Source organism: Medicago sativa, chromosome 1 (assembly GCF_051527215.1).
Source record: "Medicago sativa cultivar Bolivia chromosome 1, Bolivia_mono, whole genome shotgun sequence".
NCBI lineage: Eukaryota > Viridiplantae > Streptophyta > Magnoliopsida > Fabales > Fabaceae > Medicago > Medicago sativa.
In genome coordinates, this window is record NC_140749.1 from 71707238 (window position 1) to 71727386 (window position 20149).

A 20149-nucleotide genomic window follows, 5' to 3' on the forward strand; every position below is an offset into this window, starting at 1 on the left:
TCCCTTCATTCTTCATCAATCTCCTTCTTCATCCTCTTAACCCAGCAATTTCCAATTCTCTTTTTAGAAATTAACTAGACTCTAACCCATGCGATGCACGGGTTTAGTATATAAATATTATATTGATTGTACGTACATTCAATACTATCCTATGAAAAGACTGCAAAAAACAACAAAAAATGCAAAAATTACACTAATTTAAATTATTAAATTTATTTTCTTACGTACCAAATAATATTACCAGGTTGTGTTCTTGAATTTCTTTTTTCTCAATCTTCATATTCGATTACATTCATGTTAAAAGAGCAACTAAAATAAACAAATTGAAAATAGTAAACATTTTTGAAAAGTCAGAGGGAGAAATCAAAGTAATGTTATAATCTAGTGTAGTGATTTTTGCAAATAAAAAGTCAGAATAAATAACTTCAAGTAATAATATATGAGAAACAAAGAGGCTGACAAAATTATCATCGGAATCAGTCAAATTATCAACAATTTTAAAAATACAACTTTAATATCGTAACACGTAGTAAGCATACACCAAGAAACTGATCCTAACCGCAAGGGCCGTTAATTCTATAAAAATGAAAAGGAAAATGAACTTTTATGTGGTAACTGAAATAAGAAGAAATATGAAAAGGAACTTTTATGTGGTAAACGACAGAAAATAATAACAACAACAAAAATAATAATAATAATAATAATAATAATAATAATAATAATAAATACTGTCATCAATAAAGGAACCATTAAAAATGGAAAGAAATTGTTATCAGAAAAGGAACCGCTAGGGCGTTTGCATCTTTAAAAAAATGTTTTAGTACTCTGGTATATCAATTTTGGAAGCAACAATATTTCAATCAAAAAGGAAGTGACTTAGTGGGGAGAGTTGTAAAGTGTAGCCAAGAGGTACCCGGTTCAAATCCTTGAAAAACACCTTTTTTTTCATAAAAAATATTCAGACCCGCCAAAAAGGGCGGTATTAGGGTTAGGTCAGACTCTCTAACATTTATATATACTATACCATTGACCCGTGCTAACGCACGGGTCATACGAAAGAAAAAATATAGCGCAAATGTGAAAGTAAACATTTTACTTGAATCGAAAAAATAGTATAATTCAATTCATAAAATTAATTGACAGAAACCTTTGTAATGCACCATATTAAACAATTTCCACGACATCGACCCTGTTACGGTGACATAACATATAAATTTAATTACATAGTTTATTGAAGAAAAGAAAATCCAACGTCCGTCGACATAAAAATAGTACCAAAATGCAATAACAACAATACTACAAAAGCAAAATAGTAGACAAAAGTAAAATGATAACGTACATTCATATGAATACATCAAAAGTTACTACTGTTGCCTCCATGCTTGAAATTGTGGAGATTTTGTGGTATCCTATGCGACAATTGTCCCTTTTTAAATTAAGGACTCATGCACAACTATACATATACCAAATGAATACATCAGAAGTTACTAATCTTGCCTCCATGCTTGAAGTTGTGGAGATTTTGTGGTATCCTATGCGACAGAGAAGAAAAATCTATCCTAACGCAATGATACATGTTGGGAAAAAAATACCATGGTTACTTAGTTTAGCATGTTATTCATATGTCTGCGTGATAAACAATGTTAGGAAGTTCCAATAGTTTGCTTGCACACCAATGTGGTTGATAGCACATTATAATAAACTTCTTCCATGCAAGCTCACGTCTCTGTTAATCAAAGAGGTCAATGATCCTATAAAATTCATACAAAAGTGAACATGAATAATTTGTAAAAGTACTCTACTGATGATTTATTTTGAAAAAAATAACTTCAGATTTTAAATTAAAAAATCTTTTAGATTCTAAAGGTTCTTATTTTGAGAAAATATTAATTTATAGGCACAATTTACTTTTCAGAATTAAAAACAGTCCACGTAAGGAGACATACATAGAGCTTAAAAATTACATTTTGGGAGGTTCATTTGGTTCAATTAGAGCTGCATTTGGATCAATTAGGTTCATCCGATGGCAATTCAGAAGATTCATAACCATCTGTGGAATATAGGTTGACATTAATATCAATGCATTCTTCAAATTTAAGTTGATAACAAATCTCTTTTAAATCCGTTTATACCATATAATCACATTAACAGGTCATGCCTAATTAAATAAAAATGAAAGACATGTGGCAAGGCATACCATAATCGTTATCGGGAACATCTGACTATTCACCATTCTCATTGCACTCTATTTGTGTACTAAGACATTCTTCACCAAAAAAATGGAATAGATATGGTTTCATCAACTTTATTTAGTATATTAGACTATTTTCCCCTGTCAACAAATGTGGTGTAGTCCATGTAAGCTACAGTCAACATGCACCAAAATACTATTTTAAACAATTAGGGTAGAATTCATGCACCAAAGCAACCAACCACTTGAAAATTCAAAATCTGCAAAATTGATATATATGAAATTCAACCAAAGTATGCAAAATTGGTATAGACAGCAAAGAACAAACTTGCACAACAACTATCTGTTTATAATTTTAGAAACAACATTATAAATATTATACATTACAATGAAAAGGAAAGTATACTCACAGTTTCGAAGTAGTGCTCGACGATGTATACTTCACTTGTAGGTTGTTGATTGCCTTGTCATATTCTGAAACTGGTTTTTTGAGTAGAGGACCTATCAAAGAACGAAAGTGAAATTTTTGTTATGTATAAACGGCAACAAAAAAATAATTACATTAAAGGAATATGTGTTCATATGTTTACCAGTTAGGCAGTGATACGACAGAAGAGTTTCAATGTTTCTCATGTTGTTGTCAACAATCAATGATCATGGAATGGACATAAGTTTAAATGTCTCAAAGTTTCCAACAGTCGAAACTTACTAATATTGATATTCAATAATTTCATTATTATTACATATTTTTCTCTATTAATATTAGATGATCTTCATATATTTGACAGCAATAAACAAATTTAATTTCACATTGTTGATAAAATTTCGACATGTATCAAAAGAAGAGTAATAATCTTTAAGTTTCTTTGATTGTACGCATTTCAAGTAGTTCATTGCATTCACAATATTTTATCTACTTACAATTCATACCTGAAAATCCTTATTTCATGTTGACCTTCAACATATCTACAAATGCCCATTCCAAAATTGTTGAAATGGTCCTCCAACTGTCATATCCCAAAATATAAACTTAAGTCTTCTTAATTCAAATACCGATATAACAATTTGAAAATGAGATAAATAACAACACCTGCCAAGACACATTCTCAGCATAAAAGATAATGCTAAATAACTTTTTAAGTTACAGGCTGCTTTAAGATTCAAATGTGACATACATTTTTTGTCAAGGCCTAAAGTTTATATGAAGAATGCTTTCAGAAAATATCAAACAAAGAAAAAAACAAATTATAGTAAAAGACATTGTCATACCACTGTGAGCTCTGCCCCACCATTGCGAGCAAGTTGTCAACGATTCGAAAAGGGATTCAAAATCTAAAAATCTAGAATACCTTGTTGCTTTAGAAGGGCTGAAACAATGAAAAGGAAAGATCAACAATCGCAGAAAAACCATGAGAATAAAAAGAAGTAACGTTAAAAGGAGGAGAGAAAGAAAGATGAGCAAAAATAAGATAGTGAGAAGAATATGAGAATACATGGTGGAATCAGTGTCATCTAGCTATCTCTCAGTTCTTGATGGCTAGTGCTGCTGCAAGTTGTTCTCTCACCCATTGTTTGCAGTTAAACTTTGGGGTACTGAGAGAAGGAGGGATCTATTATAATTGCCGTTGATAATTATCTACCAAATTCAATTAGTGAAATTCTTATTGTGCATAGGAGTAAACATGATGTTTTGGAATCATCAAAACAAATTGCAGATTTAACTATAAAAAATATAAGGAAATAATTAATCATAGAATATGTTAAAGTAATCTAACATAACAATAAACGCAGTGGCATCAAGTAAGACGTCTTCGATTACAAAGACATCTTCATGTCAAACAACACTTGATTCTAAAACTCTTGCTTCATCATATGGTAGTGGTTTTAAATTTTTTTAACATAGAACACCAAACTCTAGGAAAATTCAAAAAGCAAGTGAGTTGTATTGCTCTCATAGCCTCTTTCTATTAGAATTTCAAGCTCACTTTGAAACACTGAACTCAAATTATTTGCCATGATTAGAACAAAAACCTTAATTAACAACCACCATAAGTAACAAAAAAAAAGAAGGGAAATACAGAGTTAAACATATGAACAAACACACCCAAAAAATACATTATCTCATGCTAGAAATTATGATGTTAGAAATTATACATCATCTCGGCTATTAAATCAATCTGCATAATTATTAGTAATCTGAAATATTAATTACTTGTCTCTATTCAAAGCTTAAGATGCCCATATTACTTGTTATCATTTTTAGCATATGAAACTATATATAGTTGTTGGTTGGACATGAAATCCCTAGACACGTAAATGTATATATGAGTCTGTACTACAACAAAACTTAAAAATGAATTCCACATTAGTTTCAAGAAACTAAAGGATAGACAAATAAAAAACTTACTTGATAATAGATAAGGAAAGACCCCAAATAAGGAGTGAAAGAACACAACCATTCAAGCATCAACAGAGGACTCGCCCATTGAAGAACAACCAAAAGCAAAACCAACATATTATTAAAATAAAAATAATTGATATTTGAAACGTAAAACTAAAACTAAAACGATTCCCCTTTGATCAGCAACAACAAAAACTGCTACATTATTTAAAGAACAGAAACTAAAACTGCTTGTTATAACACAATTTAATCCCAAACACAATTTAATCCCAACAACGTAAAACTATTCCCCTTTGATCCAGAACAGAAACTAAAACTGATTGTTATAACACAATTTAAAGAAGGAAAAGGACCAAAAAAAACCATCAACATATGGCTACAGGACTTGCAGCGCAACTGAAAGATCTTGGCCATCTTTAGGTCCTTAATTAAGAATTCTTATTTGACATCATGCTTTTCCAGAGCTGCAACCAAATGAATGTATGATGATTACAAACCCAATGATACCAGAAAATTGACACACACACATGCAAAGAAAATATAGGGATTGGAAATTACGATTGTAATTCAGTAGCTTATCAATAAGTTCAACATGGGTCATAAGCATGCGCCTGCAGCAATATCGAACCAGCCCTAGAGAATCCAGTGAATCTCTGCAATCCATCCACCTCATTAGGTTAGTACTACAGTGCTTAAACTAACATTTGCCATGAAATTAACACTAAATTATGACCTAAAACAGGAATTCAAGATTCAATTGAGAGAAAGAGAACATGTTTAAAAAAGATAACGTGGTAGAAGAAATTTGCAAACGTACTAAATTGAGTGAAAGAAAGATAGAGCTCTAATTCTCACACTCAAATAATTCCAATTTCGCCGAATTCCAATTTCCCCCAAAAATCCTTCGACGACCGTTTCACTAAGAATTCTAGCTTCTTCAAGCTCCTTTCCTATCAAATCGAAAAAATCAATCAAAACAACAGCGGCGATACAAAAACCACTGCTACTACCTGTGACATTCGTCCCGGAATCATTACCACAAAACACACTACTATTAGAACTGACAGGACTGTTTGACGGCGACTCCAAATCACTGTCTTGATGAATCAACACATCAACCTCTCCACCTCTACGCCTCATCTCCACTTTCTCCAATTCATGTTTGCTCTGTTTCCCCACCGGTGACGACAACACGTGGACACCATCGTCCAATCCATCCTTGCAACCCTTCTTCTTCACCGCACCTAAAAAACCACAAAGATAACAAAATTAAGAAACCAATAGATCAAAAGAAAAATCGATGTTCACATCACACATACCTTGAGATAGCCATTGTTCACGACGCGCATCAATCTTATACTGCTTTAATTTCGCGGACCTACTGATCTGAAAATAGAATTCGATAATGCGTGAGTTCGAATTAGAACGGTTAACAAAAAAAATTATATAATCGGAATCGAAATGAAAATCGTTACCCTCTTCTTTTTGCCAGGGTTCTTGGTGTTAGCGGCGGAAGGAATCGGAAAGGCGGCGATTGAATCGGAAACCATGGCTGAACAGTTGGGATTTGATTTTTGGAAGAGATTCGCAAAAACCCTAATTTGTGAAGACGATAGAAAATTCTAGAGAGATAGAAAAGTTAGAATTTGAAGAAAGCAAGAAGCTTTGATCATTAGTTAAACGCGTGTTTGTTTTGGGAAAGAGAAAGGATTTTTGGGTTGGAAACAAAATAGGAAGCAACTATTTTGTTTGATTTGCGGCTTTATTTGTTATAGAAGGAGATAGTTTAGTCTGGAAACAAAATAGGAAACAACTCTCAGCGGAAACAACTATTTTGTTGTTTGCGTTTTTTCTTGTTGTGATGTTTATCCGTTCAATTGTTAGTATGTTTATCCGTCCAATTTGTTTCCGTGATTTCCTTTTATTACGTTTTTATGTTTATCCTGTGAGGCTCTTTTTCTTTTTGTTTTCATAATTAACGATTTAGTTAGGGTAAAACAGGAATTTTAGTCATTAGGGTTTAGGAAAAATTAGGGCTTCAAAATTGGAATGGGTTAACTTTTATATATAGATTAAGATTAAGATTAAGATTAAGATTAAAACAAAGAAAAAATTAAAATTAAAAATATTATGAATATTGCAACTGTACAACACCAACATCACCATTACCAACTTCGAATTCGCTTCCAGATCTCAATGATTCCAATTCAGATTCACAAGTTTCAATCATTGTTCTGGTTGTTCCTTGCGTTTCGGTATTTTTTTTTTCCTTTTAAAATCTTCATAAACTTAGACCAACCCAGATCCACAAATTTGGGGTGGGATTTCTGCAAAATTTTACCAAAATCAAACTTTAATATGTTCAGAACTGTCGCTGCCTTATCATTCACCTTAACCCTAATTATTCACCTTTACCTTCTCTCTGCGATCTTTCACTCATTTCAGCTATAGATGTTATAAACAGTAACCCTTTTCTTTATCAAAATCCTCAAAACCTTCGTGAATTGAATCATGTATACAACGATGGTGGTAGTAGGGGTAGTAGCAGAAGCAACAATGAAGTTATGTTGTTAAAATCTGAACCTTTATCTTTCTCTTTATCAGCAAACAAAAACAACCAGAATCAGATGAGTGTTCATCACCCTTAGAAGGTGCTAATCAGATGAGTGTTCATCACCCTTAGAAGGTGTTAGATATATGATTTATGAGTTTTGCTTGAATTGATGAATTTATGAAGATGATTCTATAAGTTTGAAGAAGAATAAGGATGAAGATGAGAAAGACACTCAAGAGTGAGAGAGATGAAGGTGAGGGAGAGAGAGATGGGTAGTGGGTGTGTTCATATTTTCATTTTTTTTTCTTCTCACGTGCAACTTCCTTTCTTTCTTTTCCTTTTTCGTTTTTTTAATTCAATTGATAAATATGTGGATTTTTTTATTTTTTTAATTCAAAATATACACAGCTGGCGTGACACATATGATTGACCAAGTCAAAATTGATGTTTTGCAAAAAGGGGTAGACATGGGGGGTTATTTTTGTCATTTTTTTTAACAGGGGGCCAAAATTGCAACTTTTGCAAAGTTAGAGGGTAAAAAGTGTGTTTAAGCCTTTTCTTTTTGGGACAAATCATAATGGTTTCAATTTATGAGTTTAAATTGAAAAGGGCAGAGCTTCTTTATGTAAAAGATTTGAGATGAAAAAAAAAATCTCAAATCTCTGTTGCTGCCGTGCCGGTGGTGGTGGGTTGGTTGGTATGAAGGAGAGAGATGGTGATAGAAGATAATGATAAAAAAATTTAGTGTTGAGAATGTATAATAAGATTGTGTTCTCTACCTGATCTAATGGCTAACATTTACTTTTCCATGGTGGGAAAAAACATCACTGTCCCAGGCTAAATTCCACCTTGTTGTAAAACAAAAACGAAAGAAAAAAAACACACTATAAACGATTTACTTATTTGAACGATTTACTTATTCCTGGGTCAGGTATCATGCCCCCAGTCTTTGTATCTTTTTCTTTCTTTTTATTATATTGTCCTTTGCTTAAAAAAATTTTTTTTACTTATTTGAACAAAAAAAAATCTTGTATTTCCTGAAGATAAACAAAAAAAAAAATGGAAGTGAAATATTGAGACGTGCGTTCCTTCCTTCCGTGACCTAATCAAATCAAATCAAATCAAATCAAATCCCCCTTTCATTCCACTGAAACGAAATCCCTTTCCCTTCATCAACAAAAACAAATGAAACCCAAAACAAACTACGAATGCCGAAAATTCTGACTCCGTAAACCTCTAAACGACACCGTTCCTCTCTCAAAACGACGGTGTTTTCCTCCTCCTCGTCTTCATCGTCACAATCATCGTCGTTTTCATTTCGCATGTAATTCTTCACCCACTTCTTCCACTCTTCTTCGATTTTATACCCTTAATTTCAATTATTATCATAATCGTGATTTTCACATCGAAAAACAACAACGTTGACTTTTGTTTGTGTTTTGCAGAGATGGAACAAGCAGTTTTGGATGACATAATCAATCGACTCCTTGAAGTTCGTAGCCGTCCAGGGAAGCAGGTTCAGCTGTCGGAGACGGAGATCCGTCAGCTATGTTCTACTGCTAGAGAGATTTTCTTGCAGCAACCTAATTTATTGGAGCTTGAAGCACCTATTAAGATTTGTGGTAATTTTTTCAACTCAGTATTCTTGTTTTGTTGCTCTGTTTCATGGTTTCGTGTTTCAGCATGGGTTACCATGTTCTGTGTTATAATATGACACATTTTGCTTGGTGTTAATCTTGTATTATTTTGGTATTCTGTGCGTGTTTGGTGTTCATGTTAGAGTCCATGATTTATGGGTTGTGTATGCTTATTAGCGAGTGTCTTAGTGAAGTTTGTTGGAGATGAATTTGAATTGAGTTTGTTTGTTTGTTTGTTGTCTTTCCTTTTCCCTGTATCAGGAGAATAACAGTTGTTAATACTTAATAGTAGTTACTTTGTTAAGTTGCTAGGTTGTTGTTAATTTAGTGTTATATAAACCTCTGTTGTCAATAGCGGCTGTGAGCAGTGGTAGTCCGTCCCCAGACGCGTTGGAGTGTACCGGATGGGTGTAGCGTCTGTAGCGGTTGCCATCACTGGGAGAAACATGTTGGGTTTCGTGGTGGAGGCGGAGCAAAGCGGACGCAAACCCTAAAGCAGAGCTGATACACGAGTTTTTTTTTTCTTTCTTCCAGAGATAACCAAAAGAGTTATCACATTTCTATCAGCACAAATTAGCATCAGATTGTTCTCACATTTTTCAATGAGTTTTGATTGTGGTATTAAGATATCTGTCTCTCTCTCTGTCTGTCTCACAAACACACACACAAACACTTTCTTCCAACCATACTCTTGGGGTATCAAAGCTCCACCCATGGGGCTCACAAATTTCACGCAGCACTGTGCCTTTATCAGTGAGTTTCCTTACGACAACACAAGTGTTTATCGATGGCCCGGACAATAGCTTCCCGCCTAAACCGATTTTTCATGGTTGGAAAGCCTATTTCTTACTTCCTATGTCAAGTGGGTGGCTTCTACAATGAACAAGCTGGGACAAGCCGAATGAATCCACTCTGACATCAGAACCGCTACTGCTGGCTATTTCACTTCAGCAGTACCTTTGCCTCCGTCCCCCTCACTAATCCCCGTCTCTAGAGCTTCCTCCTTTCCAAGAATATCGAGATGAGAGAAATGGAGGAAGGATCAAATTCTGTAAGGTTGAAAAGAGTTATCCGTTTGGAATAACTCTCCTATGTTATTTGACTTGTTCATCACTCATCATCTTCCATGACCTTCCCTCATTTTAACTGCCCCTCAGCACTCAAGACTGCAGAGCCAAGCCATGGAGGTTGTCACCGCCAACACAGATTTTAGCTTTGCAGTGATTAAGCCCATGTTGCTGTTGCTGACTTAGAGTCTTCATTCCAAACCACAAGCTCATGTTGATGTTCCTCTCTGTGCCTCAAATCGGTGGTAAAGAGAGGCTTCATTGTCAATTCGGTTTTGTTGCTGCCTAAGACTACTCTCTGTCCTCTACTTATCCATCTCAGCAACTGCGACGCCGTTTTCTGTCTCAATTGGGGGCTGTGCATTATCATCAAGTTCAAGTATTGTGCTAACACTGTGTTTCGTGGGAGGGAGTATGATGAAGTTCCAGATTTCAAAGGATCTGGAATCAGTTGTATAAAAAGGAAAAGAAGTAAGTAAAATAGTTCAGGGCGAATTTTGTATCATATAATCCAAACTCAGGCCAAAGGATTCCTTTATCTTGAGTTTGTGCGAGCTGTAGGGTTGCGGGCTATTATTAGAAGAATAAAAGGTATTAACGATATTTACTTGGTTACAAGTTAGTTAGAGAAGTGGCTAGGTTGTTGTTAGTTGTAGTGCTATATAAGCACAAGTTGCAATTGCATCAGATTATTTTCACAGTTCTCATGAATTGTATTTGTGTGATTTGAGATTTCTCACTTTCTTCCAACCACAAATACTTTCACCTTGATGTGACCTTTTATTTATGTAAATTAAGAGGTAAACTAAAAATCCTTTAATTAAAACTATGGCTTTTTAGCTGATTTATGTGATGAAAAAGATATGGATGAAAAATGATGTGAGATTATCTAAATGGACGAGGCAAAGCTTGTTGCCAACTAATGACCCAAGGTGAAATCAATCGACCAGCAACTCTTGTGGCAGCACTTCTCATCTCCATTGAAAGCTGAAACCTTGCTAGCCTTTCGCCCTCTTCATGCCTTCTCTACCTTTAGTCAAAATTATCAAATATTTCAGTCCTTTTTCTTTTTATGCTTTTCCATTGAATTGAGGCTAATTAGACCATGTTTTGCGTATGTCTTCACAGTGTTATTTTTTAGCTACAGAGGGATAAGGGTTGGCTTATGATGCTAGAGAGGCTTATTAAATAGAAATAGAAGGCCAAACCTTAAATTCAGTATTCCTAAAATCAAACACTTCGATCTATCTGTTTTATTTTATGAAATAATTATAGAATGGGTCGTATCAATTGTGCTTAAGACTCAGAATTCTCACCTATGTGATTATTTTACACTAAAATGTAATGCAGGAGAAGAACAATGTTATCACTTTAAAGGAAAAAATAGCATTAGATGCAAATTGAAATCTTTGAGATAAAGTTGAGGTCATTGAAGTTGTCCAGCATTGCAAACCTTTACTTATTATATGTCTAACAGTACAGGAAAAATCTGTTTTATTAACTAGGAAATTGAAATTCGTATGCTATGATGTGGACGTAAAACGCATTTCTAAACGGGATAACATAATTTGTTCTCTGCTGTTATGCAACTCCTTTATCTTTTAAGTTCCGGTTTTCTCCCTCACAGGCCCAAATGTGATAGTAAATTGGTACAGGCCCTGTATGGACATGGAGGTTCTGTTTCTGAATATTGGGCTTAGTGTAGACTGTTTGTTTCTAGGAGTTTTATTGTTCAAGCGAACTTAAGCAGAGTTTTCGAGAGAAGTTGTGTGAAATTGGTACATAGTGAATTTTTCCTTGAAATGGAATGCTTGAAATTTTATAGTACTTTCTCTGTGTAGTGTTTTGTTGAGATTGAAGGTTGTGCATAACAGCTGTTTCAAGTGTCCTTGAAATGGGTCATATTTGTTAAACTGGAATGAGTCAAAATATGCATTATCATGTTCTTATGTGAAACTTGACTATAATTGTCAGTTGTCACACAACGATGTTGTATCTGAGATTATAGAACTGTCAGATATCCTTAAGCAAAATTGTTTTGACACGTGATTTTATTTCTTCTATAATATAGATTTGATCTGAGGTTGTCTGCCCAATACTTCTTTAATATCGTCTTATGCTTTAGCCAGTTAAGCCAGGGTTGGCATTGAACAACTGGGAAAAATGATGGTATTGTTACTCTTGGATTCCAAGGTTTAAACTTCAAACATGAAATGCAATCTTCTGCATCTATGGTCAACTAGGTTTTTGGACTGTATGTTTTTTGTAGAGGACAGAAAGAAGCAAGAAAATCTGTTTGAAGTTGTTAAAACCCTCACATTGGATGAGATAACTCAAATTCTAAGAGAAACCTTCAATGCCCTCTCCCGACATATTTTACTAGCAAATTAGCAATGACCAAATAGGCGTATAGTCAAACTTAAAAATCATGTCTCCAAAGTTGAATCAGTCTAGATGGTAAAGACATCTGTTAAGAACGAAAATCAATTATAGGGTATTGGCATTGCTTTCCTTATCTTTTTTTAAAATTATTCTTTTTTGATTTACTATTCTTTTTGCAATTATTGCCTTATCTTTTTTTAAAATTATTCTTTTTTGATTTACTATTCTTTTTGCAATTATTGTTCTTTTTGAAATATCTTTTTTGGTTGCACAAAGTTGGGTGATGACTTGGTGATTGAAAATTTTATATTCATGAACTCAATACTTCTGTAAGCAGCTATTATTTGAAATGATAAAACTTTAACGAGTGAAGCTCCCTTTTGGCCCTAAAATTGTAAGGTGTTGTCATGTTAGTCTTTGGAATTATGAAATTGACAAAAATATCTCTGAAATTGTAAATTGTCCGTCATTTTAATTACATGGCACCCTTTGGATATCATTTTGAGTTTAAACTAACAAATAGGAGGGCTAATTCGACATTCATAAGTAACTTTTCAAGGACTAATTTGATTATAAAAATTTAGTTTCGGGAATGGTTTGAAGTATTGCTAATAGAAGGTTACATTGTGGAGTGCTACTAACCTTGTATCCGAGTGTTACTAACCTGAGTCAACCTGGGTAACCTATTTAAAGGGACAGCTCTCTCCTATTGCCTATTTTTTACTATTGACAACTATGATCAAGACCAACGGGGTTTGGTGAAGAGTATGTACTAATGAACTCAGATAGTAATTTTGCTAGAAGTTCTTATTTATAAAGAAGAGATAAAATAAGTGTAAAATAGGACCCATCAATATGAAAGGTTGCTTGAATCTGATATATCCTTGTGCACAGCATTGTTTTGGCACATGAAATACAAAGAACTCCATTTATCCATTTATATGAACGTAATCCATCTATTGAAGTCCTTGTTATTATCATTACCACATCATATTTGGATTTAAGAATAGAAAAGCATCTTATTTTAGAATATTTTCTGAATATCCTTTTGTTGATTTTTCAGGCGACATACATGGTCAATATTCTGATCTTCTAAGGCTTTTTGAGTATGGTGGATTACCTCCTCAGGCCAACTACTTGTTTTTGGGTGATTATGTGGATCGAGGGAAGCAAAGTTTAGAAACAATATGCCTTCTCTTAGCATATAAAATAAAGTATCCTGAGAATTTTTTTCTTTTGCGGGGAAACCATGAATGTGCTTCTATTAACCGTATATATGGATTTTATGATGAGTGTAAAAGAAGGTTCAATGTAAGGATATGGAAGGTGTTTACTGATTGCTTCAATTGCCTACCTGTGGCAGCCCTCATTGATGAAAAGATTTTGTGCATGCATGGCGGACTTTCTCCCGACTTACATAATTTGGATCAGATTAGAAACCTACAGCGGCCGACTGATGTGCCTGATACAGGTTTGCTTTGCGATCTCCTCTGGTCAGACCCTAGCAAAGAAGTTCAAGGTTGGGGAATGAATGACAGGGGAGTGTCATATACATTTGGTGCTGATAAGGTCTCAGAGTTTCTTCAGAAGCATGATTTGGATCTTATTTGCCGTGCTCATCAGGTTAAACTTTTGCCTTTGGTTTTCAATATGTTGCTGGGTATTCAAAGTTGAGTTTGTATCCCCATTTCTGTGATATGAAAATGAAATATGTTTCAAGCAATCCTAATCTTTCTCTCAGGGTCATTATAGTTTTATTAATGCAAACTTAGAATCACTGTTTGACACACATTTATGCACTGAGGATTAACTTCTCCTTTCAAGTCCATTTATCAGCTGTTTATGATGCTTCATTCTGTACATTCCTATATTGTGATCGAAGAATTGTACATTTTAGTCAGCTGTGCTATTAAATTTAAATTGCATTATTATCTTTTGACCAGGTGGTGGAGGATGGATATGAGTTCTTTGCTAACCGGCAGCTTGTAACAATATTTTCGGCGCCTAATTACTGTGGGGAGTTTGACAACGCTGGTGCTATGATGAGTGTTGATGAGACACTAATGTGCTCTTTCCAAATATTAAAGCCAGCTGATAAAAAAACAAAGCTCAATTTTGGAAGTACGGCCACTACTAAACCAGGAAACTCTCCAGCAGGTGTAAAGGTAGGAAGATAGTTTAATATTTGCTGATGCAATACATGCACAAAATCAACCGTGAGTTGGCAATGCCATCTTGATTCTTTTTTCTCTCTTTCTGGCTTGGACTTGATTTGTCTGCGTATTATGGAGAATATATTTAACTTGACAAGTGTATGATCATGCTTCTAGAATTTGGTTTATTTTAGAAAGTAATTATTGAAATAGGGGCTTATCACAACAACGCAGAATTTGGAGATAGGGCAACTAATTTGTTGAAGCATACCTTTACTGTTCTGTGATTTATTTCATGATAAATATTTTCTTGCGTAGTTTTATGTGATTTCCATATCAACCATTTCTGACATAACTTCGGATTATTGGAATGATCTGAGATTTTATGTGTTAGTCGTGCAAGAAAGCATTTGGGGCATTGAATTTAGCAATGGAACAAGCTACATACATGGAGATTTTCTTCTGAGAACTCTGAAGCAGCCAAAGCCATTGGATGAATCAATTGTTTCAAATGCTCACAACATATATACAGATACTGTTGCATTCATTTTTTTCTTTCAGTATGAAGAGTTTGTGCTAAACAGCAGATCTCTTAAGCAATTTCATTACCAATCACTTAATCTAGGTTATTTATATACACGTTTGCATCACTACTGTCCATGTTTAATATTTTTACTTGTTCACATTGATGCATTTGCAAAATATACTTCTAAGTTTCCGCCTTTTCTGCTTCCTTGCAGTCCTTCCTTGGTACGAAAGTATGAAGTTGATTTTGGCGAAAATGGTTGCTGTCACAACTGATCATCGAAGGAAAGTCGAGTTCCATATGTTATTTTGGAATTGTAAAAACAAAGGGAAACACCATCATGAACTATGTAGACCATTGTTTTTCACTGTTACAAATTTGTATTTTGAGATTAGACATCCCATAATCTCTTCCTTGCTTTCTTTGTACACTAATACCTGGTCAAGCATTCGTAGGCATATATGCATCTGTTGCTGAAACTAAATGAAAATGCTCATACAATTGGTATATGGGTGGAAGTTGAGAATAAAGGATGAGATTAATTGTTATACATTGATATTGCAATTTTTTGCACACATGCATTCAATTAAATCCATCATTATGACATTTTTGTTGTTTTAGTTTTTAAAAAAACTTCATAAATATTAATATGGTGTGATATAATTTGGATGCATGTGTAAAATATATATATACCGAAGGTGCGTATGATTTATATTGAGAAAGGATATGATTGAAACTGCGTATTGCTTTTATTTTGTATTTTTATTTTATTTCTGTTGTTAATGCAGATTTCAACATCGTAAATACTTATCGTAAATACTTCTAAGAAACTTGATTCAAGACATTAGATCGTACTGAATGAGACCAATGTCCTCACATTTTTGTTGACTGATTTTGCTTGGTCATGTGCGTGTTTGGTTCATGTTTTCAATACGTGTCGCTTAAAGAACTACACTCTTGTACTCTAGAAAATCTGTGTCCACACACTCGTCTTGCTTGGTGTTGTTGGGTCTTGCTTGGTGTTGTTGGAGCTTCAAATTGAACAGTGACAATAAGGCTTTGTTTGCGAGTTTGGAGGGGAAGGGAGGGGAAGGCTTGTGAAAAAAGGAATGAGCAAGTGGAAGAAATAGATGAAAATGGGAAGGGAGGGCTTTGGGGGGTTAACTTTTCTTCATAATACTAAACCCTCCTCATTTGGGGGAACTAAAAAATTGTATTGGAGGAGGGTTTTGGAGGGTTTATATGAGTTCTTCAAATTTAATCTATGTAGTTATATTATTTTTTAACATTAAAAATATAGTAATCATATGCATTAATTTATCATTCTCCAAAAAACTACTCTTTTAAAAAATTTGAAAGATTTTTCAATTTTCCCTTATATTTCTCTCCCCCCAAAGCCTTTCCTTCCCTTCCCCTCCAAACTCGCAAACAAAGCCTAAGAGTAAGAGAAATGCTAGCTTTTGAGCACTCTCTCTAGCACTCACTCTTTTATTGGGTGAAATCAACGTGTGACCTACACTTTGGAAATGGAACCCACATAAAGTGGTGGGATATACATTGATTTTACCCAATAAAAGAGTGAGTGCTAGAGAGAGTGCTTAAAAGAGAGTGTTGTTAGCATTTCTCATAAGAGTAATTGTCAACAAAGTTGGTTAAATGGCGTGGTAAGGAAGGAATAATGATTTGTTCTTCAAGGAACAAATTTGGTTAGTAGCGTTGTGGTTAAGTAAGCAATTTAAGATATATTTTTTCAGAAACAATTTAAGACACATGAAATAGCTTATTTGAACTTTTTATATAAATACTTGTGTAATTGTTTAGAACTTATAAATAACTTCAAGCCAAAGGAAAACTTGTATACTAACTAACGATATGCTTACAAATGTTTCCAAAATATTTTTATAAGTTAATAGTAGCTTAAGGAAATAACTTATAGAGGTTATGCAGAATTTTCCTTTATTCATTCATTGATTATAATTTTTTTATACACAACCACTTATTCGATAACAATTAATTAAATTGTTTTCTGTGGTGACTATATCTATTGTACATGTATTTTTAACATTGATATAGTCACCAGCTGTCGGAATCCTAGGATTATGATAGATATTCACTGTGGATGAAAATGAAAATAAAAAAGAAACAAGAGATAAACTATTTTCTGTTAAAAAAAAGAGAAATGATATTTGAACAACCACTTTGAAACAACTTTCTCTCTCATACTCACATTATACTTTTATTCTCTCTCTTCATTTTTCTCTCTCTATTGTTATTGTCCAATAAGAAGAGAAAAAAAAAAGTTGTCATTAAAGTTGTTTGATTTTGGTTGTCAAAATATCACTCCTCTAAAAAAAAGATAAACTGTTTATATAATGACAGCTTTATAAAATAAGTAAAAAATTAGTTTGAGAATATCAGCAATTTTAGAAGTTTTTCTATGTACACACCTACAAGTGCTTATGTCACAAAATATATTCAAATAAAATGAAGTTTTCACTCATATTACTACAATAAATTTCTCTAATAATTTGAAACCAGAAAAATCTCTAAATAATTTTGTTGAAAGAGTAATTAGATGTCAAATCCTCTCCCAGTCCAATTGACAAACCTATTAGAAGAGAATAATTTAGGGATCATACGATGTTTTAGATGTAACATAATTTTGACTCTACGAATAATTTAATAGCTTTCAAACAAATATTCTTATTTACTATTAAACAAAAACATATTAAATCCATTTAATATTTCTAACATGTCAAATACTCGTAATACATTCTTCATCGTGTATATCAAGGGTTAAAATATACCGATACTCTTGTTATATAATTTTTTGAAAGTGATATATTTCATAAAAGAAAGAAATTATTGGATGCCAACGTCAGTACTTCATTTTAAATTGGAAAACTTCATGGTTCAGCCCATGGTTTTAGTTATAAGTTATAACTGATTTTGATTATATTGTTTGTTTGTGTATTTGATGCATGACACGGAAATGAAAAATGCGGAGAATGAGCTGTGTCATTTGTTGTGTCGTGCTGATGTGTTTTTTGGGACTAATAAGAAATGGACTGGTGATGTTGTTTCATTCTAGGATAGGCTGAGTATTTTCGAAGACTGAAAGGTCAAGGGAACTAAATATAAAATATTAAATAACTTAATTGTTTTATTAGGGTATTTTTGAAAAAATATAATATGGTGAAAGCATGATGCTAGAATACAAAGTATGGAAAATCTTAAGCTTAAAAACCATTCAAAGAGCTATGTGTATGTGCAAATGGTCTAGTGGTCAGAATTACACATTTTGATTGTGAAGAAGTGAAATATTCTATAAAATGTGTTTTACATTTTTAAACATGTTGGACGGAATCACATACAGCTTCTACAAAGAACTTTTTTAATGGATTTAATTCTTATGCTTTGTTAATGTAAAAATATTTTAGGTCTTTTAAAGAAAATATAAAAATATTTCACACCGTCAATCAATCATACCATAAAAATGTTGAAAATGATTTATTTCTATTAATTCATAACTATGTTTTATTGATTGTGATTTAAAGACGATATATACCAATTAAATTATTTTCTTACTTGAATCTTCAATTAATATAATGAACACTGCATAACTATATCTAATATACATATTTTGGAGGATGATTAACATTTGATGATATTGTTCTAATATTGTAAAAACTTTTAATGATATTGTAAAAATAAAAATTTATGATAACTAAAAATAATTTTATAAAATTATTTGTCAAAAACTTTAAAATTGATTGATACTTCCTCTAAATCTTGTGCAAACTTTTCTTTTTGATAAAGTTTGCACAAGATTTAGAGGAAGTATCAATCAATTCTTTTAGCTTTATAATTTTATAAATGTAATACGTTTAATACACAAGTAACTCAACTGATTTGAATTAAATGATAAAGAATTAACAATCTTAGATTCATATTTATTAATATCTATCATTCAAAAAAACAAAATTCATCGACTAAAACATTACGTTGAGGTCAACTACGTGTCCATGATCTAGGGCCTCCAAATTTGTCATGTTTTAATAGTGTCTAAATAGAACATCATTCCTACACATTTGTTACGGTTCAATAGAGGTAAATTATTGAGGTTTCTTTTTATTAGAGTTCAACCTTTAAGATTATAAATAAACTAGTATGGATACCCGTGCCAAGCACGGGCTAGAATTCAACCATAGTTAAGTGAAAAAAATGTTGTATGTATCAATTGTAAGTTACATTTCAACATTGAATAAAAGAGTGGAGGTTGGACAACATATAAGTCGGAAGACTGGTATACTTAATGCCTTAAATATTCGGTGAAAATGTAATATCGTTCTCACTTGGATGATTGCTCTAGGTCCAATGGGTCAATCCACACCAACGTGAGTTCCCCCATAAATTCAAACGGTCGTAACAAAACCCGGTTTGACTTTGTAGCAGAAGCGCGAGTGGGAGAGTTGTTATTGTGTCAAATGTGAGTAAAAGTTCAACATTGAATGCAAGAGTAGCTGTTGAGAAACATAATATACCTAATGTCTTAAGATTTAGGGTGAAGATGTGGTGTCAATATCACTTATGTAGTTTCTTTTAGTCTAAAATGATGATTCAACTAAATGTATAATCCCCGGTAGTAAGAAAATTATGACGAACTATTTTATTTTTTTAGTTTTTAGATGTCATCTGCTTAATTGTTTGATCTTTAAATTTAGTTTTTTATTGTTATTATGTTTTTTGAGAATTTTTTCATTCAACCTCTATTATTTTAAATTCCTTCACTTTTTGTCTTTGATGGCAATATACAATTAAAAATTGTATATGTGTTATGTTGAATTGACAAAATACATGTTTATTAGACATTTTAAAGTATGACATTTTTTTAATTTACTCTAATTTTTGGGAAAATGGTTATCCAAAAATCTCCAACTACTTCAAAAAAACCATAAAATTACCAACAACTTAAACTACTCCCTATATTCTCACGGATAAAACACATAATACTTATTGTTTTCCTTTATCTTCTCTCATGTTCAAATTCATTTTTCACATGCTTTATTTTTTCTTCTAATTTTCTTTCTCTCGTAAAATAAATGAACATAAATCTCCCTCCATGAAACCACCACGAACCAACCTTTTATAACATGTTGTGCCTCCACTTTATGTTATTTAACGATGTCACAGAATTGCAGACGCGGAGATGCAAACACTTGATTAAGATATGTCAAT

At 33.0% G+C, this 20149-nt stretch overlaps 2 protein-coding genes across 5 annotated transcripts; one reads left to right on the forward strand and one right to left on the reverse strand.

Moving 5' to 3' along the window:
• Positions 1-1257: 1257 nt before the first annotated feature.
• Positions 1258-6359, reverse strand: LOC146957047 (uncharacterized). Of its 3 annotated transcripts, none has more exons than XM_085733562.1 (12): positions 6068-6359; positions 5912-5978; positions 5630-5836; positions 5448-5542; positions 5151-5245; positions 4599-5056; positions 3685-3827; positions 3461-3558; positions 3122-3198; positions 2602-2692; positions 2198-2332; positions 1258-1726 (listed from the first exon to the last, which is right to left on the reverse strand). In XM_085733562.1, the coding sequence occupies exons 1-5, from the start codon at positions 6140-6142 to the stop codon at positions 5180-5182; spliced, it is 510 nt and encodes a 169-aa protein (XP_085589688.1). In that variant the 5' UTR covers positions 6143-6359; the 3' UTR covers positions 1258-1726; positions 2198-2332; positions 2602-2692; positions 3122-3198; positions 3461-3558; positions 3685-3827; positions 4599-5056; positions 5151-5179. The 3 variants fall into 3 exon arrangements, with proteins under 3 accessions (XP_085589688.1, XP_085589683.1, XP_085589695.1); XM_085733557.1 differs by having other exon boundaries at positions 1258-1751; XM_085733569.1 differs by having other exon boundaries at positions 1258-1751; positions 5410-5542.
• Positions 6360-8260: 1901 nt separating this feature from the next.
• On the forward strand, positions 8261-15461 carry LOC146957048 (serine/threonine-protein phosphatase PP1-like). 2 transcript variants are annotated; one of them, XM_085733780.1, is made up of 6 exons: positions 8261-8470; positions 8592-8768; positions 13296-13855; positions 14176-14397; positions 14780-15010; positions 15126-15461. In XM_085733780.1, exons 2-5 carry the CDS (start codon positions 8594-8596, stop codon positions 14849-14851), a joined length of 1029 nt encoding a protein of 342 aa, XP_085589906.1. In that variant the 5' UTR covers positions 8261-8470; positions 8592-8593; the 3' UTR covers positions 14852-15010; positions 15126-15461. The 2 variants fall into 2 exon arrangements, with proteins under 2 accessions (XP_085589906.1, XP_085589912.1); XM_085733786.1 differs by lacking the exon at positions 14780-15010.
• Positions 15462-20149: the final 4688 nt, after the last annotated feature.